Raw genomic sequence first — 26,498 nt, 5'->3', positions numbered from 1 at the left:
AAACAGTAAAAGCCGCCGGAGCAGTGTGAATGCCGTGCAGCGCCAGGGATCGGGGATCGGTGAGTATATGAGAGAGGGGGATAGACTGACATGGACTGAGAGTGAGGGACAGAGATAGTGACGGACTGACAGAGATTAGTGCATGACAGACATTGTGAGGCGCTTCAGAACGCAGCTTTTTAGCTGCGCTCTGAAGCAGACCTTTTTTAAGCTGTGGTGCAGAGCGCACACCTGCGCACATAGCATCAGACAACAAAATCGTATGAGGGATGTCACACGTTACAATTGACTAGGTTCGTGCAACAAAACGCTCAATTCTAGAGAATGATACGATGTGTTTGCGATCAACGGTTTTGCGTTCAATCCTGATCGCATGTAGCTGTCACACGCAGATACCTCACAAACGATGCCGGATGTGCGTCACTTACAACTTGACCCCAACGACGGATTGTGAGATATATTGAAGCGTGTGTAGCGGGCTTTAGTCTGCTAAAGACGTATAAAGAAAACTGATGCGTTCTGCATTAGTGAAGTGCAGAAGGTGTATAGGTAATTCAAAAGAGGAGGTTTTTTTCTCTTTTTTCTCTTTATATGGTAACAGGGGGTAATGAATTAGATGAGCTGCTGATGTGGAAAAAACACTTCTCAGAAAGGCTCTATAGGGAACCGCCAAAAGGCTATGATGATGTAAGTCTTATCATTGGTGATACAGGGTGTGGGCCCTCAGGAGAGTGTGCCACACTAGTAACTCTAGTCCTAACCTGAGTCCTAATCCAAGTCCTAACCTGAGTCCTAACTTGAGACTCAACTGTAGCCCTAACCTGAGCTGTAATTCCAGACATATATCTAGTCCTAATTCAAGCCCTAATCTTAGCACTAGCCCTAACCTGAGCCCTAACTCTATCCCTAATCCGACTCCTAACTCTATCCCTAACCTGAGCTGTAATTCCATACATAAATCTAGTCCTAATTCAAGCCCTAATCTTAGCACTAGCCCTAACCTGAGCCCTAACTCTATCCCTAATCCGACTCCTAACTCTATCCCTAACCTGAGCTGTAATTCCAGACATAATTCTAGTCCTAATTCAAGCCCTAATCTTAGCACTAGCCCTAACCTGAGCCCTAACTCTATCCCTAATCCGACTCCTAACTCTATCCCTAACCTGAGCTGTAATTCCAGACATAATTCTAGTCCTAATTCAAGCCCTAATCTTAGCACTAGCCCTAACCTGAGCCCTAACTCTATCCCTAATCCGACTCCTAACTCTATCCCTAACCTGAGCTGTAATTCCAGACATAAATCTAGTCCTAATTCAAGCCCTAATCTTAGCACTAGCCCTAACCTGAGCCCTAACTCTATCCCTAATCCGACTCCTAACTCTATCCCTAACCTGAGCTGGAATTCTAGCTCTACTTCTAACCCAAGCCCTAACTTGAGACTTAACACTAGCCTTAACCAGAGCCCTAAGCCGTATCCTGAGCCGTAACCTGTGCCCTAATCTGAGCCCTAATCTGAGCCGTAACCTGAGCCCTAGCTATGGCTGAACAAGCATTGAAAAATGTATAGTATAAAAAAATTTTTAGGACACACTTTTACAAATTGGTGACAGCTCTTCCATCGGTGAGGAGAGCATACAAGAGCATTAGCAGCTCAGCTTCTGTCATTGTCAGGAACCTGGTGGCAGCGACTAAGATGATGAAGCCGCCGCTGGATCCATCACTCTCGCAGGACACCGGGCGGGCAATCATCGCACCGGTCCACTGCCCCAATTAGAAACAGCACTCATCAGCACCGGTCTGTATAGTATCACTGTATAACTAAGCAGAATTACCATTCAGGAGCCAGGAAAAGTCAGGTGTAAGAATTGTATTTTATTTGACTGAGAAAGCTGGAATACCGCTCTTCCAGGTGATCATCCAGCTCTCTCTCAGCTGTAATGGTGGCACCCATCTTTTCCAGAAGTAGATTGGCTAAACAGGATTTTGACAGAAGCCTTGAGGAGGATCACTCTACTTGGTTGTCACCATATTATTTGAGCCGAATCTTAGCTATAGGAGGGTGCCGGCATTCCCATCCACAAGGGTCAGAAAAGGACAAGACTCATAACAAGCCATGTGATAGCTTCCGGGCCCTGCTCCTGCATCACGGCCCCCGAGGGAAAGTTCTGATCACTGATCCAGGATCATCTTCAGTATGATCTATATAGAAAACGTAGCCAGGATATGAATGTGCTGCATGAAACAATCTCAGCTCTGCTACCTTTGTGCCGCGGACTAACCTTGGTCAGCACATAGTCTTCTTGGAATAGCTTCTCTATGACGTTAAAGTGATCGGTCCCGTCCACAAGCACATAAGAGGCGCCAAGTGCTGTTTCCTTCAGGCACTGATGGGGGAGAGGAAACGGTTAATTCCAAGATTCCGGAATGCAGCGACACCTCATTCATTCAGAATCTGCAGCAGAAGTCTAATGAAAAATGACAGCGCCTCCTTTGCCCACAGGCGGTATCTGGTATTGCAGCTCTATTTTTAAGCGTCAAATTCAGTGCCATTGTTTTGCCATACACCCCCCATGTTGATGAGGGTCATTTCGGGGGTGCGATATTGTACCCCTATGATCATCCTCACCTGGAAATAGTTCTGTGACTGCCGGTGGAACTCCGGAGAGTCGTGCTCGGCCACCGCAATGACCACCTGACACGTGCCAGCATTCATCTTCCTCACATATTGCATGGGGCTGTTCTCTAGCGCCACCTCTCTGTGAAAACAAACAGCGCCAAGAAAAGAGCGAGCAGAGAACTTGTGAAGAAGCCAAACACAAATGCACAGTAGGTAACTAAAAGGTGCAGACTTACAGCGACATCTTCAGAGCATCATTCACGTAGGTGTCTATGATAGGGAGCAGATCGTATATCCCACTCACCAGCAATGCTCCTGATAATAAGGGGGACAAGAGACAAGTGTAATACAGAAAGGAACGCAGAATTGTGAGCCCAGCTCTGGAGTATAATACAGGATGGAACTCAGGATCAGTGCAGGATAAGTAATGTAATGTATGTACACAGTGACAGCACCAGCAGAATAGTGAGTACAGCTCTGGAGTATAATACAGGATGTAACAATGGATCAGTAATGTAATGTATGTACACAGTGACTGCACCAGCAGAATAGTGAGCGCAGCTCAGGAGTATAATGTAAGGGGTGGACAGACCCCTTACACGGAGGCGCAGTTTTTCCCCCCCTGAAGATACCCCACGCTGGGGTAGTTAAAAATGTTAATTGTGTTTTACAGTGTTAACGGGTTTCCTCTCCCTAGATGTCAGGGTGGGACGGCTGTCCCCATAGGAACAGTACAGGAGAGAGGAGGAGCCGGACAGTCTAGGGGGAGGGTGAGAGGTTGCTGTAGTAAGAAGTCAGTTTCTGCTGGGACGGGGGAGAAGGAGCAACGGGGGCAGAGTGTGGGGTCGATTGTGGCAGTTAGCCAGAGAGAGAGAAAAAGGAGTGTCCGGATCGGGAACCAGCAGAGTACAGGTGGGACCCGAAGAGGCTTAGCCGGCGAAGCAGAAGTGTGTGGGTCAATTCTGCAGTAACTAACCGGAGTGTGAGCTTAGGTAAACGAGAGTAGCTGGGCAAGGCCCCTGAACAGAGAAAACAGGAACAGTTTCCCCGGCAGGAATTGTGATTTGACACTGCAAGATTTGTGTACCGAGACTGTTTTGAAGATATGTGTAATAAAATGCCTTTTGGTTCAGCTGATGCCTGTCTGCGGAGTTTTCCTGAGTCTGCCAGCGTGCTCCTGCCATCCACACTCTGCCCCACCAAACATTCCCCTGTCCCAATAGTGACGGCTGAGCCGGGGGTTAGCCTGATACATGAACGGGCCACGACTACACCCCCCGAGGCACCCCCGGCACCCCGTTACAAGTGGCGTAGTCGGCAGGATACGGACTATCTGCGGAGGGTCCCGATCCAAGAATGTGAAGATCAAGCGGTGCCTAAGGCGTTGGACCAGGCACAAGACGGCGCTAAGATGGCCGCCGTCTTCACGAACACAGTGAGCGCGCGGAAAATTGGCGCCAAACGGAAAACCTGAGCTGGCCGGCGAAGAAAAAGAAGTACAGAGTGCGCCGCCCAAAGAGGGGAGGTACTGGCCCCAAGATGCTGCAGAAGACTAGAGACGTGGGCGGCGTTGCAGGAAAGAAGAGGCGTCGCCTATGCTGGGTCGACCTGGTGAGTGAGGCCAGGGGTGGAGTGTATGCAAGAGCGGGAAAAGAAGGCCCGCCTCCACCTTCCCCGGCGCCATTACAGGAAGAGCCACAGGAGACGCCAACTCAGCAGCTGACTCTAAGTGAGATGGAGACGCAGACAAAGCAGCGAGCTGCAGCGGGCGCGCTGGTGACAACCAGCCTGGGAAGAGGACACCCGAGGCAGAGCTTAGTAGAGGAGGCACCTACCATAACGTTACCGGCTGTGCCAGGAGGTCCGGAGCGGCCCACAAAAGTTACGTGGGTCACTTCATGGGATGCCGTGACCGGTGAAACATCCACGGAAGTCCGGGCCACTTACAAGACTCAACTGCAGCCGGGAAGCGAGGCACTGGGAACACCCCTTCAGAGTCCGGAGGTGGTTCCGCCAGCCAAGGTAGGACCTCCAACCCCCACAGAAGTTCCGGCCCCGGGAGAGCAACATGTCCCGGAGCTTGAAGAAGATGAGTGGGGATTTTTCTGGGAGCCGGTAAAGCCGGCGCCCCTAACCCGACGACAGTCCCCGCCGCCTGAGATAGACCCGGTGCAAGAAAGGCTTCTGGCCGAGACCGTGGCCCGGGAGATGATGGCCGGACCCCTTAGTGAAACATTTGACCGGCAGTGTAGCGTTGGCACCGTGGTCAAGTTTAATCAGGCCGAGGGATATGGGTTTATAGAAGACGACGAGACCGGGGATCACTTCTTTTATAATCGGGTCAATCTGGACATTGAGGGGTTACCCCAACGTCTCCATACTCTGTACCCGGGGGAGAAAGTGAAGTTCCGGAGAGAAGTGGGATGCCGGGGCCTATTCGCCGTAGGGGTGACCCGGATGCCCACTGCCCAGGAGGCCGCGCAGTGGCAACAGGAGATTGAGTGGGAGGAATGTCAGTACCGGAGAAGCAGAGACCGGTGCTGGATGAAACTTGTCGGCCAAGAAACACTCTGGCGGTGTCGCCAGAAGTAGTTACAGGACCGGTAGCCGAGCTGGAAAAGGGAACACCGGCGTTATTGGCGATTCGCCAGAGTATGGTGACGCACCCGGTGGTCGTTGTTGGTAGTCCCCAGCCGTCCCGTCCAGGTACCCCGTCACCCCCGCCGGGGGCCGAGGAGCCAAAACCGGAGACAGAGGAATCAGAGTCACAGGCCAACTATGAACCGTTCCGGAGGCTGCGCCGCTTGCCAGGCCAATCCCTCTCCGAATATGTGAGGGCCCAGCGGGCTGAATGGCTGCGCGCCTACCACCCCGCGTGAACCATAGCGATCGGAGGTGATGGACATATATGTGTTGGGAACCGGTATTGTTAAAAAAACCCGGTGAAGATTTATAGTTGCAACAACGTTCAAGCTACTGAGCCCGGAAGGAGCCTGATGCTGGACTGTGCAAAGACTCCCTCCGTGACTGTTAACGGAGATCTTATTGCCTGTTGCTTCCTACCTACAAAGACCGGGAGTGCTGGAGAGCCTCCGGGCAGAAGACCAGCTAAGACCGGGAGCGCCTGTTGAGGGCCTCCGGCAAACATGCTACAAAGACCGGGAGCTCCCTTGGAGGGACTCCGGGCGCCGGACCTTGTGTGCCCATTGGTTGTGTTTTTACGTGAAGGTTTTAAAGTTTTATAAAGAGATTGTCTTGCTGGTTAGGATTTCGTCTTACAGATGCGACCCTTGCCGGAGGCTAAGGCAAAAAGAGGGGAGGAATGTAAGGGGTGGACAGACCCCTTACACGGAGGCGCAGTTTTTCCCCCCCTGAAGATACCCCACGCTGGGGTAGTTAAAAATGTTAATTGTGTTTTACAGTGTTAACGGGTTTCCTCTCCCTAGATGTCAGGGTGGGACGGCTGTCCCCATAGGAACAGTACAGGAGAGAGGAGGAGCCGGACAGTCTAGGGGGAGGGTGAGAGGTTGCTGTAGTAAGAAGTCAGTTTCTGCTGGGACGGGGGAGAAGGAGCAACGGGGGCAGAGTGTGGGGTCGATTGTGGCAGTTAGCCAGAGAGAGAGAAAAAGGAGTGTCCGGATCGGGAACCAGCAGAGTACAGGTGGGACCCGAAGAGGCTTAGCCGGCGAAGCAGAAGTGTGTGGGTCAATTCTGCAGTAACCGGAGTGTGAGCCTTAGGTAAACGAGAGTAGCTGGGCAAGGCCCCTGAACAGAGAAAACAGGAACAGTTTCCCCGGCAGGAATTGTGATTTGACACTGCAAGATTTGTGTACCGAGACTGTTTTGAAGATATGTGTAATAAAATGCCTTTTGGTTCAGCTGATGCCTGTCTGCGGAGTTTTCCTGAGTCTGCCAGCGTGCTCCTGCCATCCACACTCTGCCCCACCAAACATTCCCCTGTCCCAATAGTGACGGCTGAGCCGGGGGTTAGCCTGATACATGAACGGGCCACGACTACACCCCCCGAGGCACCCCCCGGCACCCCGTTACAAGTGGCGTAGTCGGCAGGATACGGACTATCTGCGGAGGGTCCCGATCCAAGAATGTGAAGATCAAGCGGTGCCTAAGGCGTTGGACCAGGCACAAGACGGCGCTAAGATGGCCGCCGTCTTCACGAACACAGTGAGCGCGCGGAAAATTGGCGCCAAACGGAAAACCTGAGCTGGCCGGCGAAGAAAAAGAAGTACAGAGTGCGCCGCCCAAAGAGGGGAGGTACTGGCCCCAAGATGCCTGCAGAAGACTAGAGAACGTGGGCGGCGTTGCAGGAAAGAAGAGGCGTCGCCTATGCTGGGTCGACCTGGTGAGTGAGGCCAGGGGTGGAGTGTATGCAAGAGCGGGAAAAGAAGGCCCCGCCTCCACCTTCCCCGGCGCCATTACAGGAAGAGCCACAGGAGACGCCAACTCAGCAGCTGACTCTAAGTGAGATGGAGACGCAGACAAAGCAGCGAGCTGCAGCGGGCGCGCTGGTGACAACCAGCCTGGGAAGAGGACACCCGAGGCAGAGCTTAGTAGAGGAGGCACCTACCATAACGTTACCGGCTGTGCCAGGAGGTCCGGAGCGGCCCCACAAAAGTTACGTGGGTCACTTCATGGGATGCCGTGACCGGTGAAACATCCACGGAAGTCCGGGCCACTTACAAGACTCAACTGCAGCCGGGAAGCGAGGCACTGGGAACACCCCTTCAGAGTCCGGAGGTGGTTCCGCCAGCCAAGGTAGGACCTCCAACCCCCCACAGAAGTTCCGGCCCCGGGAGAGCAACATGTCCCGGAGCTTGAAGAAGATGAGTGGGGATTTTTCTGGGAGCCGGTAAAGCCGGCGCCCCTAACCCGACGACAGTCCCCGCCGCCTGAGATAGACCCGGTGCAAGAAAGGCTTCTGGCCGAGACCGTGGCCCGGGAGATGATGGCCGGACCCCTTAGTGAAACATTTGACCGGCAGTGTAGCGTTGGCACCGTGGTCAAGTTTAATCAGGCCGAGGGATATGGGTTTATAGAAGACGACGAGACCGGGGATCACTTCTTTTATAATCGGGTCAATCTGGACATTGAGGGGTTACCCCAACGTCTCCATACTCTGTACCCGGGGGAGAAAGTGAAGTTCCGGAGAGAAGTGGGATGCCGGGGCCTATTCGCCGTAGGGGTGACCCGGATGCCCACTGCCCAGGAGGCCGCGCAGTGGCAACAGGAGATTGAGTGGGAGGAATGTCAGTACCGGAGACGTACGCAGCAGAGACCGGTGCTGGATGAAACTTGTCGGCCAAGAAACACTCTGGCGGTGTCGCCAGAAGTAGTTACAGGATCGGTAGCCGAGCTGGAAAAGGGAACACCGGCGTTATTGGCGATTCGCCAGAGTATGGTGACGCACCCGGTGGTCGTTGTTGGTAGTCCCCAGCCGTCCCGTCCAGGTACCCCGTCACCCCCGCCGGGGGCCGAGGAGCCAAAACCGGAGACAGAGGAATCAGAGTCACAGGCCAACTATGAACCGTTCCGGAGGCTGCGCCGCTTGCCAGGCCAATCCCTCTCCGAATATGTGAGGGCCCAGCGGGCTGAATGGCTGCGCGCCTACCACCCCGCGTGAACCATAGCGATCGGAGGTGATGGACATATATGTGTTGGGAACCGGTATTGTTAAAAAAACCCGGTGAAGATTTATAGTTGCAACAACGTTCAAGCTACTGAGCCCGGAAGGAGCCTGATGCTGGACTGTGCAAAGACTCCCTCCGTGACTGTTACGGAGATCTTATTGCCTGTTGCTTCCTACCTACAAAGACCGGGAGTGCTGGGAGAGCCTCCGGGCAGAAGACCAGCTAAGACCGGGAGCGCCTGTTGAGGGCCTCCGGCAAACATGCTACAAAGACCGGGAGCTCCCTTGGAGGGACTCCGGGCGCCGGACTTGTGTGCCCATTGGTTGTGTTTTTACGTGAAGGTTTTAAAGTTTTATAAAGAGATTGTCTTGCTGGTTAGGATTTCGTCTTACAGATGCGACCCTTGCCGGGAGGCTAAGGCAAAAAGAGGGGAGGAATGTAAGGGGTGGACAGACCCCTTACACGGAGGCGCAGTTTTTCCCCCCCTGAAGATACCCCACGCTGGGGTAGTTAAAAATGTTAATTGTGTTTTACAGTGTTAACGGGTTTCCTCTCCCTAGATGTCAGGGTGGGACGGCTGTCCCCATAGGAACAGTACAGGAGAGAGGAGGAGCCGGACAGTCTAGGGGGAGGGTGAGAGGTTGCTGTAGTAAGAAGTCAGTTTCTGCTGGGACGGGGGAGAAGGAGCAACGGGGGCAGAGTGTGGGGTCGATTGTGGCAGTTAGCCAGAGAGAGAGAAAAAGGAGTGTCCGGATCGGGAACCAGCAGAGTACAGGTGGGACCCGAAGAGGCTTAGCCGGCGAAGCAGAAGTGTGTGGGTCAATTCTGCAGTAACCGGAGTGTGAGCTTAGGTAAACGAGAGTAGCTGGGCAAGGCCCCTGAACAGAGAAAACAGGAACAGTTTCCCCGGCAGGAATTGTGATTTGACACTGCAAGATTTGTGTACCGAGACTGTTTTGAAGATATGTGTAATAAAATGCCTTTTGGTTCAGCTGATGCCTGTCTGCGGAGTTTTCCTGAGTCTGCCAGCGTGCTCCTGCCATCCACACTCTGCCCCACCAAACATTCCCCTGTCCCAATAGTGACGGCTGAGCCGGGGGTTAGCCTGATACATGAACGGGCCACGACTACACCCCCCGAGGCACCCCCGGCACCCCGTTACAAGTGGCGTAGTCGGCAGGATACGGACTATCTGCGGAGGGTCCCGATCCAAGAATGTGAAGATCAAGCGGTGCCTAAGGCGTTGGACCAGGCACAAGACGGCGCTAAGATGGCCGCCGTCTTCACGAACACAGTGAGCGCGCGGAAAATTGGCGCCAAACGGAAAACCTGAGCTGGCCGGCGAAGAAAAAGAAGTACAGAGTGCGCCGCCCAAAGAGGGGAGGTACTGGCCCCAAGATGCTGCAGAAGACTAGAGACGTGGGCGGCGTTGCAGGAAAGAAGAGGCGTCGCCTATGCTGGGTCGACCTGGTGAGTGAGGCCAGGGGTGGAGTGTATGCAAGAGCGGGAAAAGAAGGCCCGCCTCCACCTTCCCCGGCGCCATTACAGGAAGAGCCACAGGAGACGCCAACTCAGCAGCTGACTCTAAGTGAGATGGAGACGCAGACAAAGCAGTGAGCTGCAGCGGGCGCGCTGGTGACAACCAGCCTGGGAAGAGGACACCCGAGGCAGAGCTTAGTAGAGGAGGCACCTACCATAACGTTACCGGCTGTGCCAGGAGGTCCGGAGCGGCCCACAAAAGTTACGTGGGTCACTTCATGGGATGCCGTGACCGGTGAAACATCCACGGAAGTCCGGGCCACTTACAAGACTCAACTGCAGCCGGGAAGCGAGGCACTGGGAACACCCCTTCAGAGTCCGGAGGTGGTTCCGCCAGCCAAGGTAGGACCTCCAACCCCCACAGAAGTTCCGGCCCCGGGAGAGCAACATGTCCCGGAGCTTGAAGAAGATGAGTGGGGATTTTTCTGGGAGCCGGTAAAGCCGGCGCCCCTAACCCGACGACAGTCCCCGCCGCCTGAGATAGACCCGGTGCAAGAAAGGCTTCTGGCCGAGACCGTGGCCCGGGAGATGATGGCCGGACCCCTTAGTGAAACATTTGACCGGCAGTGTAGCGTTGGCACCGTGGTCAAGTTTAATCAGGCCGAGGGATATGGGTTTATAGAAGACGACGAGACCGGGGATCACTTCTTTTATAATCGGGTCAATCTGGACATTGAGGGGTTACCCCAACGTCTCCATACTCTGTACCCGGGGGAGAAAGTGAAGTTCCGGAGAGAAGTGGGATGCCGGGGCCTATTCGCCGTAGGGGTGACCCGGATGCCCACTGCCCAGGAGGCCGCGCAGTGGCAACAGGAGATTGAGTGGGAGGAATGTCAGTACCGGAGACGTACGCAGCAGAGACCGGTGCTGGATGAAACTTGTCGGCCAAGAAACACTCTGGCGGTGTCGCCAGAAGTAGTTACAGGACCGGTAGCCGAGCTGGAAAAGGGAACACCGGCGTTATTGGCGATTCGCCAGAGTATGGTGACGCACCCGGTGGTCGTTGTTGGTAGTCCCCAGCCGTCCCGTCCAGGTACCCCGTCACCCCCGCCGGGGGCCGAGGAGCCAAAACCGGAGACAGAGGAATCAGAGTCACAGGCCAACTATGAACAGTTCCGGAGGCTGCGCCGCTTGCCAGGCCAATCCCTCTCCGAATATGTGAGGGCCCAGCGGGCTGAATGGCTGCGCGCCTACCACCCCGCGTGAACCATAGCGATCGGAGGTGATGGACATATATGTGTTGGGAACCGGTATTGTTAAAAAAACCCGGTGAAGATTTATAGTTGCAACAACGTTCAAGCTACTGAGCCCGGAAGGAGCCTGATGCTGGACTGTGCAAAGACTCCCTCCGTGACTGTTACGGAGATCTTATTGCCTGTTGCTTCCTACCTACAAAGACCGGGAGTGCTGGGAGAGCCTCCGGGCAGAAGACCAGCTAAGACCGGGAGCGCCTGTTGAGGGCCTCCGGCAAACATGCTACAAAGACCGGGAGCTCCCTTGGAGGGACTCCGGGCGCCGGACTTGTGTGCCCATTGGTTGTGTTTTTACGTGAAGGTTTTAAAGTTTTATAAAGAGATTGTCTTGCTGGTTAGGATTTCGTCTTACAGATGCGACCCTTGCCGGGAGGCTAAGGCAAAAAGAGGGGAGGAATGTAAGGGGTGGACAGACCCCTTACACGGAGGCGCAGTTTTTCCCCCCCTGAAGATACCCCACGCTGGGGTAGTTAAAAATGTTAATTGTGTTTTACAGTGTTAACGGGTTTCCTCTCCCTAGATGTCAGGGTGGGACGGCTGTCCCCATAGGAACAGTACAGGAGAGAGGAGGAGCCGGACAGTCTAGGGGGAGGGTGAGAGGTTGCTGTAGTAAGAAGTCAGTTTCTGCTGGGACGGGGGAGAAGGAGCAACGGGGGCAGAGTGTGGGGTCGATTGTGGCAGTTAGCCAGAGAGAGAGAAAAAGGAGTGTCCGGATCGGGAACCAGCAGAGTACAGGTGGGACCCGAAGAGGCTTAGCCGGCGAAGCAGAAGTGTGTGGGTCAATTCTGCAGTAACCGGAGTGTGAGCTTAGGTAAACGAGAGTAGCTGGGCAAGGCCCCTGAACAGAGAAAACAGGAACAGTTTCCCCGGCAGGAATTGTGATTTGACACTGCAAGATTTGTGTACCGAGACTGTTTTGAAGATATGTGTAATAAAATGCCTTTTGGTTCAGCTGATGCCTGTCTGCGGAGTTTTCCTGAGTCTGCCAGCGTGCTCCTGCCATCCACACTCTGCCCCACCAAACATTCCCCTGTCCCAATAGTGACGGCTGAGCCGGGGGTTAGCCTGATACATGAACGGGCCACGACTACACCCCCCGAGGCACCCCCGGCACCCCGTTACAAGTGGCGTAGTCGGCAGGATACGGACTATCTGCGGAGGGTCCCGATCCAAGAATGTGAAGATCAAGCGGTGCCTAAGGCGTTGGACCAGGCACAAGACGGCGCTAAGATGGCCGCCGTCTTCACGAACACAGTGAGCGCGCGGAAAATTGGCGCCAAACGGAAAACCTGAGCTGGCCGGCGAAGAAAAAGAAGTACAGAGTGCGCCGCCCAAAGAGGGGAGGTACTGGCCCCAAGATGCTGCAGAAGACTAGAGACGTGGGCGGCGTTGCAGGAAAGAAGAGGCGTCGCCTATGCTGGGTCGACCTGGTGAGTGAGGCCAGGGGTGGAGTGTATGCAAGAGCGGGAAAAGAAGGCCCGCCTCCACCTTCCCCGGCGCCATTACAGGAAGAGCCACAGGAGACGCCAACTCAGCAGCTGACTCTAAGTGAGATGGAGACGCAGACAAAGCAGCGAGCTGCAGCGGGCGCGCTGGTGACAACCAGCCTGGGAAGAGGACACCCGAGGCAGAGCTTAGTAGAGGAGGCACCTACCATAACGTTACCGGCTGTGCCAGGAGGTCCGGAGCGGCCCACAAAAGTTACGTGGGTCACTTCATGGGATGCCGTGACCGGTGAAACATCCACGGAAGTCCGGGCCACTTACAAGACTCAACTGCAGCCGGGAAGCGAGGCACTGGGAACACCCCTTCAGAGTCCGGAGGTGGTTCCGCCAGCCAAGGTAGGACCTCCAACCCCCACAGAAGTTCCGGCCCCGGGAGAGCAACATGTCCCGGAGCTTGAAGAAGATGAGTGGGGATTTTTCTGGGAGCCGGTAAAGCCGGCGCCCCTAACCCGACGACAGTCCCCGCCGCCTGAGATAGACCCGGTGCAAGAAAGGCTTCTGGCCGAGACCGTGGCCCGGGAGATGATGGCCGGACCCCTTAGTGAAACATTTGACCGGCAGTGTAGCGTTGGCACCGTGGTCAAGTTTAATCAGGCCGAGGGATATGGGTTTATAGAAGACGACGAGACCGGGGATCACTTCTTTTATAATCGGGTCAATCTGGACATTGAGGGGTTACCCCAACGTCTCCATACTCTGTACCCGGGGGAGAAAGTGAAGTTCCGGAGAGAAGTGGGATGCCGGGGCCTATTCGCCGTAGGGGTGACCCGGATGCCCACTGCCCAGGAGGCCGCGCAGTGGCAACAGGAGATTGAGTGGGAGGAATGTCAGTACCGGAGACGTACGCAGCAGAGACCGGTGCTGGATGAAACTTGTCGGCCAAGAAACACTCTGGCGGTGTCGCCAGAAGTAGTTACAGGACCGGTAGCCGAGCTGGAAAAGGGAACACCGGCGTTATTGGCGATTCGCCAGAGTATGGTGACGCACCCGGTGGTCGTTGTTGGTAGTCCCCAGCCGTCCCGTCCAGGTACCCCGTCACCCCCGCCGGGGGCCGAGGAGCCAAAACCGGAGACAGAGGAATCAGAGTCACAGGCCAACTATGAACCGTTCCGGAGGCTGCGCCGCTTGCCAGGCCAATCCCTCTCCGAATATGTGAGGGCCCAGCGGGCTGAATGGCTGCGCGCCTACCACCCCGCGTGAACCATAGCGATCGGAGGTGATGGACATATATGTGTTGGGAACCGGTATTGTTAAAAAAACCCGGTGAAGATTTATAGTTGCAACAACGTTCAAGCTACTGAGCCCGGAAGGAGCCTGATGCTGGACTGTGCAAAGACTCCCTCCGTGACTGTTACGGAGATCTTATTGCCTGTTGCTTCCTACCTACAAAGACCGGGAGTGCTGGGAGAGCCTCCGGGCAGAAGACCAGCTAAGACCGGGAGCGCCTGTTGAGGGCCTCCGGCAAACATGCTACAAAGACCGGGAGCTCCCTTGGAGGGACTCCGGGCGCCGGACTTGTGTGCCCATTGGTTGTGTTTTTACGTGAAGGTTTTAAAGTTTTATAAAGAGATTGTCTTGCTGGTTAGGATTTCGTCTTACAGATGCGACCCTTGCCGGGAGGCTAAGGCAAAAAGAGGGGAGGAATGTAAGGGGTGGACAGACCCCCTTACACGGAGGCGCAGTTTTTCCCCCCCTGAAGATACCCCACGCTGGGGTAGTTAAAAATGTTAATTGTGTTTTACAGTGTTAACGGGTTTCCTCTCCCTAGATGTCAGGGTGGGACGGCTGTCCCCATAGGAACAGTACAGGAGAGAGGAGGAGCCGGACAGTCTAGGGGGAGGGTGAGAGGTTGCTGTAGTAAGAAGTCAGTTTCTGCTGGGACGGGGGAGAAGGAGCAACGGGGGCAGAGTGTGGGGTCGATTGTGGCAGTTAGCCAGAGAGAGAGAAAAAGGAGTGTCCGGATCGGGAACCAGCAGAGTACAGGTGGGACCCGAAGAGGCTTAGCCGGCGAAGCAGAAGTGTGTGGGTCAATTCTGCAGTAACCGGAGTGTGAGCTTAGGTAAACGAGAGTAGCTGGGCAAGGCCCCTGAACAGAGAAAACAGGAACAGTTTCCCCGGCAGGAATTGTGATTTGACACTGCAAGATTTGTGTACCGAGACTGTTTTGAAGATATGTGTAATAAAATGCCTTTTGGTTCAGCTGATGCTTGTCTGCCAGCATGCTCCTGCCATCCACACTCTGGCCCACCAAACATTCCCCTGTCCCAATAGTGACGGCTGAGCCGGGGGTTAGCCTGATACATGAACGGGCCACGACTACACCCCCCGAGGCACCCCCGGCACCCCGTTACAAGAATATAGGATGTAACTCAGGATCAGTACAGGATAAGTAATGTAATGTATGTACACAGTGACTGCACCAGCAGAATAGTGAGTACAGCTCTGGAGTATAATACAGGATGTAACTCAGGATTAGTACAGGATAAGTAATGTAATGTATGTGCACAGTGACTGCACCAGCAGAATAGTGAGCGCAGCTCTGGAGTATAATACAGGATGGAACTCAGGATCAGTGCAGGATAAGTAATGTAATGTATGTACACAGTGACTGCACCAGCAGAATAGTGAGTGCAGCTCTGGAGTATAATATAGGATGGAACTCAGGATCAGTACAGGATAAGTAATGTAATGTATGTACACAGTGAGTGCAGCTCTGGAGTATAATACAGGATATAACTCAGAATCAGTACAGGATAAGAAATGTAATGTAATGTATGTACACAGTGACTGCACCAGCAGAATAGTGAGTGCAGCTCTGGAGTATAATACAGGATGTAACTCAGAATCAGTACATGATAAGTAATGTAATGTATGTACACAGTGACTGCACCAGCAGAATAGTGAGTGCAGCTCTGGAGTATAATACAGGATGTAACTCAGAATCAGTACATGATAAGTAATGTAATGTATGTACACAGTGACTGCACCAGCAGTATAGTGAGTGCAGCTCTGGAGTTTAATACAGGATGTAACTCAGGATCAGTACAGGATAAGTAATTTATGTATACAGTGACTGCAGCAGCAGAATACTGAGTGCAGCTCTGGAGTATAATAATTGATAACATATTTATAAAAGTACTTAACTGTACAGATTATTTCTGAAATGTAATCTGGATTATGGTGTACATGTATCTTATATATAGCTGACCTTTAATATTTGAAGTCGCCTCGTACTCAGTCCAGTCAGTGCAGAGTGTCATGGCTACAAGTTGGGCTCCAGCAGAATGGCCGCACAGATAGATCCCGCTGAGGAGCAAAATGTCAGTGATATATAGAAAAAGAGCAGCAGAGGACGGAGGCCGGAGCTGTGAAATATGAAGGCGATGGCGTCTCGCCAACTCCAAATCCGTCCACTGCTGGCAGGTACAGACAGTTCACCTTCGGGATGTACATTAGAATATTCCCATTCACTTACAGCAAGCAGAGATCCTCAATACTTTTGATATAGCTAATAATAAAGACTTATACGTTTAATAAAGCCATGTTCACATGTTGAGTATTTGGTGAGTTTTTTACCTCAGGATTTGTAGCCAAAACCAGGAGTGGGTGATAAATACAGAAGTGGTGCCCGTGTTTCTATTATACTTTTCCTCTGATTGTCCCACTCCTGGTTTTGGCCTATAAATACTGAGGTAAAAAAACTCACCAAATACTAAATGTGTGAACATGGCCTAAATAGGGAATTACAGTCAATGTCTGCGACACAAGAAGCTGCAGCGCCACCTTGTGTCAAAACCAAGGAACTGAACCAGAAAAATCCTGTAGTGCTGCGATTTTCAGGTAGATACAAGTAAATCTCCGCCTGAAAAAGACGCTGTGTGCACAAACACCGCACACCTGAAGAATACAGAGCCACTCTGGTGGGGAAATAGTTAAACTAGAGGCTTATCTATATTACGTGTAATAATGACGCCACATCAGGCACAGCCTCGAACATAGACTTACGTATTGTACGGGTAAAGCTTAGAAACGGCAGCAATGCTTTTTCTGACCTGTGCCACGATGAGATCCATGTCACCTGTAAAGATTAACAGTAACATTACTACCCATGCTTTACACTGCAGCCCTGCTTATTCAAATTGATCCTTGTGAATATGTACAAGCCCTCCTCATAATCATCAGGAAGTTATCCTGCGGCTGTCTGGGCACAGTATGTTCATTCATCTGGGCACTATATGTCACTATCTGGGCACCCTAACATTTTATTTGTGGTTTATGCACTATTTTATGGCCACTTTTTATCTGGGCGCTGTTTGACACTATCTGAGCATACTATGCTCCACTTATCTGGGCAGTATATGATAGCGTCTGGGCACTCTGTGACATATTATGGGTAGTTTATATACTGTTTGCACAGTATTGCACGATTTATCTGGGCACCGTGTGGCACCATCTTGGTACAGTATGCTCCACTTATCTGGGCAGTATATGACAGCATCTAGGCACTCTGTGAACATATTAATTGGTAGTTTATGTACTGTTTGCATAGTATTGCACCATTTCTCTGGGCACCATGTGGCACCATCTCGGCACAGTATGCTCTACGTATCTGGGCAGTATATGATAGCGTCTGGGCACTCTGTGACATATTATGAGTGGTTTATATACGGTTGCATAATTTATACGGGCACCATGTGGCACCATCTCAGCACAGTATGCTCCACTTATCTGGGTAGTATATGACAGCGTCTGGGCACTCTGTGGCATATTAATTGGTAGTTTATGTACTGTTTGCATAGTATTGCATCCATTTTTGTGGACACCATGTGGCACCATCTTAGTATGCTCTACGTATCTGGGCAGTACATATTATGAGTAGTTTATGTACTTTTTTACATACAATATTGCATTATATATCTGAGCACCGTGTGGCCCTAACTTGGCACAGCATGTTTGATTTATATAGCCATATATGACACTTATCTGGGCACTAAATGACACTATCTGGGCACTCTGTGACATATTATGTGTAGCTTATGTTCTGTTTTTCTATGTACAGTATTGCACTATTGATCTGAGCACTGTGTAGCAGTACCTCAGTACAGTATTTTTGATTTATGTAGCCATGTATGACATTTATCTGGGCACTTTATGACACTATCTGGGCAGTCTGTGACATAGGTAGTTTATGTACTGTTTTTCTATGGACAGTATTGCACTATTTATCTGAGCACTGTGTAGAGCTATCTCGGTACAGTATTTTTGATTTATGTAGCCATGTATGACACTTATCTGGGCACTCTGTGACATAGGTAGTTTATGTACTGTCATCCTACGTACAGTATTGCACTCCGCACAGTATGATCCACTTACCTGGGCACACTGTGACTTATTATGGGTATTTTATGTGCTTTTTTTTTTTTACATTCGGTATTGCACTATTTATCTGGGTACCATGTGGCTCTATCTCGGTACAGCATGTTTGATTTATGTAGCCATGTGTTATATTTATCTGGGCACTGTATAACACTATTTGGGTGACATATTATAGGCAGTTTATATTATGTTTTTCTATGTACAGTATTGTACTATTTATCTGAGCACTGTGTAGCACTATCTCGGTACAGCATGTTTGATTTATGTAGCCATGTATGACACTTATCTGGGCACTTTGACACTATCTGGGCACTCTGTGAAATAGGTAGTTTATGTACTGTTTTTCTATGGACAGTATTGCACTATTTATCTGGGCACTATCTCAGCACAGTATGGGCCACTTATCTGGGCACACTGTGACTTATTAAGGGTAGTTTAAGTACTTTTATTATGTACAGTATTGCACTATTTATCTGGGTACCATGTGGCCCTATCTTGGCAAAGCATGTTTGATTTATGTAGGCATGTATTATACTTATCTGGGCACTGTATAACACTATTTGGGTATATTATGTTTTTTTATGTACAGTATTGTACTATTTATCTGAGCACTGTGTAGCATCTCAGCACAGCATTTTTGATATACAGAATGTAGTCATGTATGACACTTATCTGTGCACTATATGACACTATCTAGGCACGCTGTGACATACAATTGGTAGTTTAGATACTGTTTTTCAATGTACAGTATTGCACTATTTATCTGGACACTAACTATCTTGACAGAGTATGGTCCACTTATCTGGGGACACTGTGACAGATTATGTATAGTTTTTGTACAGTTTTTCTGCGCACAGTATTGCACTATTGATTTGGGCACTATTTCAGCACAGTATGGTCCACTTTGCTGGGCACAGTGTGACAAATTCTGAGTAGTTTTTGTACTGTTTTTCTACATACCGTATTGCACTAATGATCTGGGCACTATCTCGGTACAGTATGGTCCACTTACCTGGGCACTATATGACATATTATAGTTAGTTTATATACTGTACTGTTTTTCTACGTACAGTATTGCACTAATTATCTGGGCACTATCTGGGCACAGTATGGCCCACTTATCTGGACACAATGTGACATATTATAGGTAGTTTCTGTACGGTTTTTCTACATACCGTATTGACTATTTATCTGGGCACTATCTCGGCACAGTATGGTCCACTTATCTGGCACTAAATGACATATTATAGTTAGTTCATATAATGTTTTTCTATGTACAGTATTGCACTATTTATCTGGGCACTATGTGGCCCTTTCTCGGCACAGTATGGCCCACTTATCTGGACACACTGTGACATATTATAGGTAGTTTCTGTACGGTTTTTCTACATACCGTATTGCACTATTTATCTGGGCACTATCTCGGCACAGTATGGTCCACTTATCTGGGCACTATATGACATACTATAGTTAGTTCATATAATGTTTTTCTACATACAGTATTGCACTATTTATCTGAGCACTGTATGGCCCTTTCTTGGCACAGTATGGCCCACTTATCTGGACACTCTGTGACATATTATAGGTAGTTTTTGTACGGTTTTTCTACATACCGTATTGCATTATTTATCTGGGCACTGTGTGGCCCTTTCTTGGCACGGCATGTTTGATTTATGTGGCCCTTGTATGACAATAATCGGGGCATTACTAGTTTATGTATATAGTATTTGTTATTTTTTTTCTAGATAGTCAGCCTCACCTTTGGGAGCAATGTCATAATCCATCACCATCACAGCGATCCCATGTGATACGAGGGGCGCGGCCATGAATCCAGACTCCTCTTTGCTGAAAGGAAATGGCCATAGATATACAACAACAGTATAACTCATTAGCGCCCCCTACCTGTCCTGAATATACTATCGGACCAGGCAGGAATATCAGCCTATGTGTGGTCTGCCATATTCCATCGCCGGCCTGCGTCTCATGAATGTAGATGGAGGATTCCTCATACAGACGAGCAGTTCACAGGATCTTCTTCTCTTCATCTTACAAGACAGTGCGACATGTCACAGAGAAGTGCCTACTCCACCCCCACTAGTGATAATAGCCCCTGACCTCATGGTAAATACAACTTATTCTTTCTGTCGGGGTATTAATGAGGACGGAATCCGTGTGATGGTGTTCACGATATGAGGAGGGGAATGCAGATCCCAGACTGAGAGCTACATAGTGGCTGGAAATAGTCTGCAAGCAGCACAGAGTATTTCAGGAGAGGAGCACACTCATTTTTTGGGGGGACACAGACTGAGAGTTACAGTGGCAACACAATTGGTTACACAATTAGAAATAGGGGGTCCCCATTAGTAACCTCGGACTAGATGACAGCTGTGATTTTTTGACAAATCACAGTTGTCATTAACCGCTTATATTACCCCGATTGACACTGCACGAGTGCAATTAGGATGAGCCGTGTAAAAGCCAGGATTGGCTTATCTAATGGATGCACCAATTGTGGAATGGCTGCAGGCAGCTATTTTGAGGCTGGGGAGGGCCCAATTACTATGGGCCTCCCCAGTCTAAGAATACCAGCCCCAAGCTGTCTGCTTTATCTTGTCTGGATATCAAAATTGGGGGGAATGGTACCCGCATGTAATTTTTAAAATTGTTTATTTAAATCATTTTTAAAAAGCCACAAGGGGTCCCTCGCATTTTGGTACACAAACAAGATAACACACACAGCTGTCGGCTGCAGCCTCCAGCTGTCTATTTTGTCTGCGCTGGGTATCAAAATGTGGGGACCGTATGCCATTTTTCCAATTATTTATTTATTTTTACTCTCCACTTTGCGACCCAGACAGTTAGTTTGAGGTCAACCAATCAGAGATGCTGGCAGTCTGACTGCAACCAATCACAGATGCTGTCACAGAGGGTGGGCAGGTGTAGCAGTGAATATTCATTAGATTCAATGAGCGGACTTGGATAAAGTGTTACAGCCGCCCGGGAACTCGATAAGTATAATTGTCCTGCTTTAACCCCTAGACCCTGTGCGATTTTCTGCTTTTTCCTCCTCTTCTTCCAAGCGCCATAGCTTTTTTGTTTTTCCATTAATATAGCCACATGAGGGCTTGTTTCTTGTGGGACAAGTTGTACTTTTGAACATCATTCATTCGGCCCCATATTGTATTGGAAAAAGGGAAAAAAATTCTAAGTGAACTGAAATTGCAAAAAAACTGAAATTGCACAATTTTTTCATAGTTATTAAAACTTTTTTTTTACATTTCTTACTGATTTTATTAGACTCCCTAGGGGACTTTATGGCTGAAGTGTCCAATCGCTTCTTCTGATCAGTGCAATGCTTCAGGAGAAATGCTGTGTTATACTGTGTGTCGGCGCTCTGCCGGCATTCACAGGAAGTGAGTCATAGCAGCGACTGGGGTCATCATCATGTGACCCCCCACGCTGACATGGAAACAATAGATGCCCCATGATTGTGTAATGGGCCGCCGATGGCGGCAGAAAACAGTGCAATCCCCGCAGAGCGTTCTCGATCGCGCTGTCAGAGTTTGACACCATGATCTAAGGGGTTAGCAGGCACGGGTGGATCAGAGATCCACCAGCACCTGTTAGCTGCACATGTCTGCTGATCAGATCAGCTGACATGTGTAGGGAATAAGGCAGGCTCGACACGTGAGCCTGCATTAAAGGGACAGACATGGCAGTCCCCCCTAGTTTTTGTTAACATCCTTATATAACACTTAAGTCGGGGTCCCTTAGACTTATATGGGGTTCGGCATCCGGGGTCAAGTTCAGGTCAAGTCTGGTCGCCAACCTGACTCTTTTTTTTAACCCACCAAACCCAAACATCTGCTGGTTCGCCCATCTCTAGTCACAAACTATTAGGAAGACAGTGGAAGGAGGAAAGTATGACAGCAGCACAGAGTATTTCAGGTGAAGAGTGTGGACCCTGGGAAGAAGCGTTTGCGAGATGTATTGTATATGGGTGGGGCTTAAAAACACCCTGTGATTGGTGATATAAATATTGGGATGTATGATGGCTGCATACAATCACTACCTCTGCTATCAGTCATCTGCTTACCTCAGAAACTGCCAATATCCTCCATGGATGTAAACCAGTACTGGGAATTCTGGAATGGAAACGAAGGAGCAAATTACTAAGCCATTCTCTATATAGGCTGCATAAATGATTCCCCTAATGATTTAAAGGTGACTGGACACATTACATCTAGTCCAATCAGTAGTCCAGTGGGCGGAGACATTCTCTGAGTCAGATCCTTCTTTGTCTCAGCCAGGCACACATGGATAGCTGTCAATCAGTGAGTAGGACTGTCCCCTGGACTCATTAACCCAGAGCAAGCGGGAAAATGAATTACTGAGGGTACTTCAAGTATGTGAGTTCATATGACTCTTACTGGTTGATTCTCCTTCTGGTAGATACAGGTCCATCTTCTCGCTGTCACTGTCGCCATATTGGACGTTCAGGACCGTCCGTGCCATAATCCGAGATAGGTTAGTACCTGGGAAGATGAGGGTTGTCAGGACAGGTAATGAGTATAGACCTGTATAAATACAGTGCCGGCCAAAAGTTTGATGTAGCTTTCATGTAATGGTTTCCTTGTTCTTATTGGAATGTGCACATTGTAGATTCAGACTGAAGGCAGCAAAGCCAAACAGGAACATATATAGAAACAAGGAGTAAAGAAACACATGTGAAACAAAGCAGAGTACGAGTCCCAACTTTTTACTCTGATGATGGCTTTACAACCCCCTTGGCATTATTTTAGGCAACTTCATCAGGTCATTCCCTTGGAATAGCTTTTAATGAACAGTTTGGCTCGTCAAGAGTTCATTTGTGGAATCACGGACATTAAGAAAGTGTTTGCGACCATCATCACTGGTGTTTTGCAGAGGCTGTGTTGGTACACAGCTCCTTACAGTGAAGAAGAAGAAAAGACTAAATTAATGACTTGTATTGGAGAATATGGCAAGAACCACTCGGCTAAATAAAGACAATACACAACTTTAATTCAGTCAATCTGAAAAATTGGTAGATCTATGAAGGTATCAAGTGCTGTCATGAAAATCATCAGTTACTTTGGTGAAGCTGACCCTCATGAAGACCGTACCAGGAAAGGAAGACCAAGAATGACCTCTGCTGCAGAGGATAAGTTCATCAGGGTTTACCAGCTGCAAAGAAGCCACTAGTGAGGACAGCAAATCAGAAAAAGGGCCAAATTACACAAGAACTGGACATTAGATGAATGGAAATCTGTACTGTGGTCTAATGAGTCAAAATTTGAGATTTTTTTTGGACCAACCACCATGTCTTTGTGGGATGCCAAAAAGGTGAGTGGATGGTTTCTACATGTGTGGTGCCCACCCTGAAGCCTGGAGGGAGGTGTAATGGTGATAATGTTGTTGATTTATTCCAGATTCCAGGAACATTACCCATTATGGCAACCACAGCATTCTGCAGTGACGACATCCAATCCGGTTTGTACTTAGTGGACTTATTTGTGTTGTAACAGGACAATGACCCAAAACACCTCCAGGCTGTGTAAGTTCTATGTGACCAAGAAGGAGAGGGATGGAGGCTGCGTCAGATAACATGGTGTCATGGGTGTGTCATGCTTGACAGACAATATCAATGTAGAATATCGCGGCACATAAATAAGGTGCACAGGTAGGGGCCAATCCCATATATAGTAGAAAACAAAACTGGTTTTGTTTCCTACTATGCTTTACAGACAGTCCTGTGGTGTCTGCCTGTAGGTCGCAGTGTTTGGCTACACAAACTGCTCTCAGACATTCTCCTCTTCTTTACTTGGGGTTAATCCCCTTTCCTTTAGGACCCTGCGGAATCCTCACCTTTCAGCTATTAATCATCAGCACTTCCCGTTGTGTCCTTAAATACTTTCATTCTCCCTTGGTCGTTGCTGGTGATAGGGTTAAAATTCTAATACAGTTCTTAGATGGAAGCAGTTGGCTTGTGTCCATCTGAAGAAATATTGTTGTTCATTGCTCTACTTCTCCCAGAATCATCCTGTAGATAAGTACGGTCGGTAGTTCATGTGCTTTCCCCTGTGTGTGCTCCCTGTGTCTTCTTTCGAGCTTAGTGGGGTTGACTAAGCGCTCATCCCATCTGTTCCTTACCTAGGCCTCAGTTCTAAGGTAAGTAAGGGTCAGGTATCCTGCATGGCGCATAGGTGCAATACCTATCTAGGGTGGTCAGTAGAGCCATGGGCCAGCGGAAGGTTTGGTCAGGGGTCAACATCTACCCTTCCTTAGACACAGGGTTTCCTTTCCCTGTCGCCATATGCGTGGTACTTCCCCATACCTAATGTGACACATGGCCTCCTTAATCCCCCGACCTCAACCTAATAATGGAGATGGTTTGCGATGAGTTGGACGCAGAGTGGGGACATCTTCAGGACTGTTGGAGACCATTCCAGGAGACCACCTGATGAAGCAGCGAGTGAGAAAGGGGGTGTAAAGCCGGAATCAGGGTAAAAGGAGGAAACAGTGATTTATCTAAGGTATAACACATATTCTGGTTGGTTTCACACATTTCTCTACCTCTTGTTCCAATTTTTTTCTTTATGGTTTTGCTGCCTTCAGTCTGAATCTACAATGTGCACATTCTAATAAGAAAAAGGAAAACCATGATCTAAACAGGTCTATTCAGACTTGTGACTGGTACTGTATACATATACTTATAGTCGGCACAGGCTTACGCCCCACGCTGGCACCTTCTGTCATTTCCTTCACATGCGCCTCTATGACGGCATCTTTGTCCATACGATGAGACCAGTGACTTGGCGAGTACTGATGCTCCAACTCCTGGAAATACAAAATATATAGTATGTGCTGAAATCCTCTGCACTGCTAGGGGAACGTACACCTTCCACTATGTATCTCTGTCCGATTTCGGCATTCCTACTCCCCCCTGAAATCCTCTGTGCTGCTGAAATACCCTGATCCTTTTGATATGTAACTCAGTCTGTGACCGCGACAGCGCCGTCCTCTCCTGAAATACTCTGTGCTGCTGAGAACTTTCCATTATATGACTAGTCCTTATCACCTTATCAGGAGAGAAAGGTTACAACTCTCCTTATCTTAAATACTTTGTGCTGCAGAGCTCCCAGGGGCCTCATTTAATATATTTGATATATAGGGTGCTCCATGTGACATGTGGTGACGTGGGACATGTTATTTCGGCCCGGTGTCTCGCCCCCTCGTGTCCTGGTGACTGTCGCCCTGCGCACTTTGCCCTGTGATTATCTCCCGGGGGCTGTAAAGATGTGGATCACCGGTATCACCTGATCGCATGGATACAGTATATAGCATTGTGTCTGGTCTCCCCTGTACTCACCTCCTTCCCCAGCTTTCTCCAGTCCTCCATGCTGCTCCGGCCCCAAACTAGGACTCTGACCGCTCTCAGGAAACTTCACCAAATTATTCCACTCCACAGGTCATAGGTCAAACCCTGCCCCCCCCCCCCCCCCCCGACTCAGTTATGGTAAAGTGCCCCCTGTCTGTAACCTAAGGTGCATGCATCATTTATATTATATATGTTCCTGGGAAAGCTGGGTGATAGGCGATATGGCTGCCATTATACCTCCCACAGGGGTCGTCATGCCATCTTCCCAGATCCTGGGTAAAGTAGTGATGTATCCAGACTGCTGTATATTTACCGTGCTAGCCTGTATTATACCCCAGAGCTGCACTCACTATTCTGCTGGTGCAGTCACTGTGTACATACATTACATTACTTATCCTGTACTGATCCTGAGTTACATCCTGTATTATACTCCAGAGCTGCACTCACTATTCTTCTGGTGCAGTCACTGTGTACATACATTCCATTACTTATCATCTACTGATCCTGAGTTACATCCTGTATTATACTCCAGAGCTGCACTCGCTATTCTGCTGGTGCAGTCACTGTGTACATACATTACTTATCCTGTACTAATCCTGAGTTACATCCTGTATTATACTCTAGAGCCGCACTCACTATTCTGCTGGTGCAGTCACTGTGTACATACATTATATTACTTATCCTGTACTGATCCTGAGTTAATCCTGTATTATACTCCAGAGCTGCACTCACTATTCTGCTGGTGCAGTCACTGTGTACATACATTACATTACTTATCCTGTACTGATCCTGAGTTACAGCCTGTATTATACTCCAGAGCTGCACTCACTATTCTGCTGGTGCAGTCACTGTGTACATACATTACATTACTTATCCTGTACTGATCCTGAGTTACATCCTGTATTATACTCCAGAGCTGCACTCACTATTCTGCTGGTGCAGTCACTGTGTACATACATTACTTATCCTGTACTGATCCTGAGTTATATCCTGTATTATACTCCAGAGCTGCACTCACTATTCTGCTGGTGCAGTCACTGTGTACATACTTTCCATTACTTATCCTGTACTGATCCTGAGTTACATCCTGTATTATACTCCAGAGCTGCACTCACTATTCTGCTGGTGCAGTCACTGTGTACATACATTACATTACTTATCCTG

The 26,498-nt window shown here is 49.5% G+C and overlaps 1 protein-coding gene across 2 annotated transcripts; it reads right to left on the bottom strand.

Annotated features, from left to right (window-relative positions):
• Window positions 1–1,863: 1,863 nt before the first annotated feature.
• On the bottom strand, window positions 1,864–25,374 carry AFMID (arylformamidase). Of its 2 annotated transcripts, none has more exons than XM_075347885.1 (11): window positions 25,326–25,374; window positions 24,703–24,793; window positions 22,366–22,470; window positions 22,032–22,080; window positions 19,695–19,780; window positions 16,565–16,637; window positions 15,768–15,865; window positions 2,854–2,932; window positions 2,627–2,756; window positions 2,280–2,384; window positions 1,864–2,199 (listed from the first exon to the last, which is right to left on the bottom strand). In XM_075347885.1, exons 1-11 carry the CDS (start codon window positions 25,353–25,355, stop codon window positions 2,170–2,172), a joined length of 876 nt encoding a protein of 291 aa, XP_075204000.1. In that variant the 5' UTR covers window positions 25,356–25,374; the 3' UTR covers window positions 1,864–2,169. The 2 variants fall into 2 exon arrangements, with proteins under 2 accessions (XP_075204000.1, XP_075203998.1); XM_075347883.1 differs by having other exon boundaries at window positions 24,688–24,793; window positions 25,326–25,362.
• Window positions 25,375–26,498: the final 1,124 nt, after the last annotated feature.

The sequence above is a fragment of the Anomaloglossus baeobatrachus genome, chromosome 5 (assembly GCF_048569485.1).
Source record: "Anomaloglossus baeobatrachus isolate aAnoBae1 chromosome 5, aAnoBae1.hap1, whole genome shotgun sequence".
NCBI lineage: Eukaryota > Metazoa > Chordata > Amphibia > Anura > Aromobatidae > Anomaloglossus > Anomaloglossus baeobatrachus.
Note: the sequence above shows the minus strand (reverse complement) of the source record. Positions and strands in the feature narration are given on the sequence as shown.

What these genes read in the sequence shown, in the direction of transcription:
- AFMID (XM_075347883.1), bottom strand. Translation starts at nt 25,355, where the DNA reads ATGGAGGACTGGAGAAAGCTGGGGAAGGAG. An exon ending in ACCAGAAGGAGAATCAACCA is followed by an intron (nt 22,081 to 22,365) that starts GTAAGAGTCATA and finishes TTTCCATTCCAG; the next exon opens with AATTCCCAGTACTGGTTTAC. An exon ending in GGCGACTTCAAATATTAAAG is followed by an intron (nt 2,933 to 15,767) that starts GTCAGCTATATA and finishes CCTTATTATCAG; the next exon opens with GAGCATTGCTGGTGAGTGGG.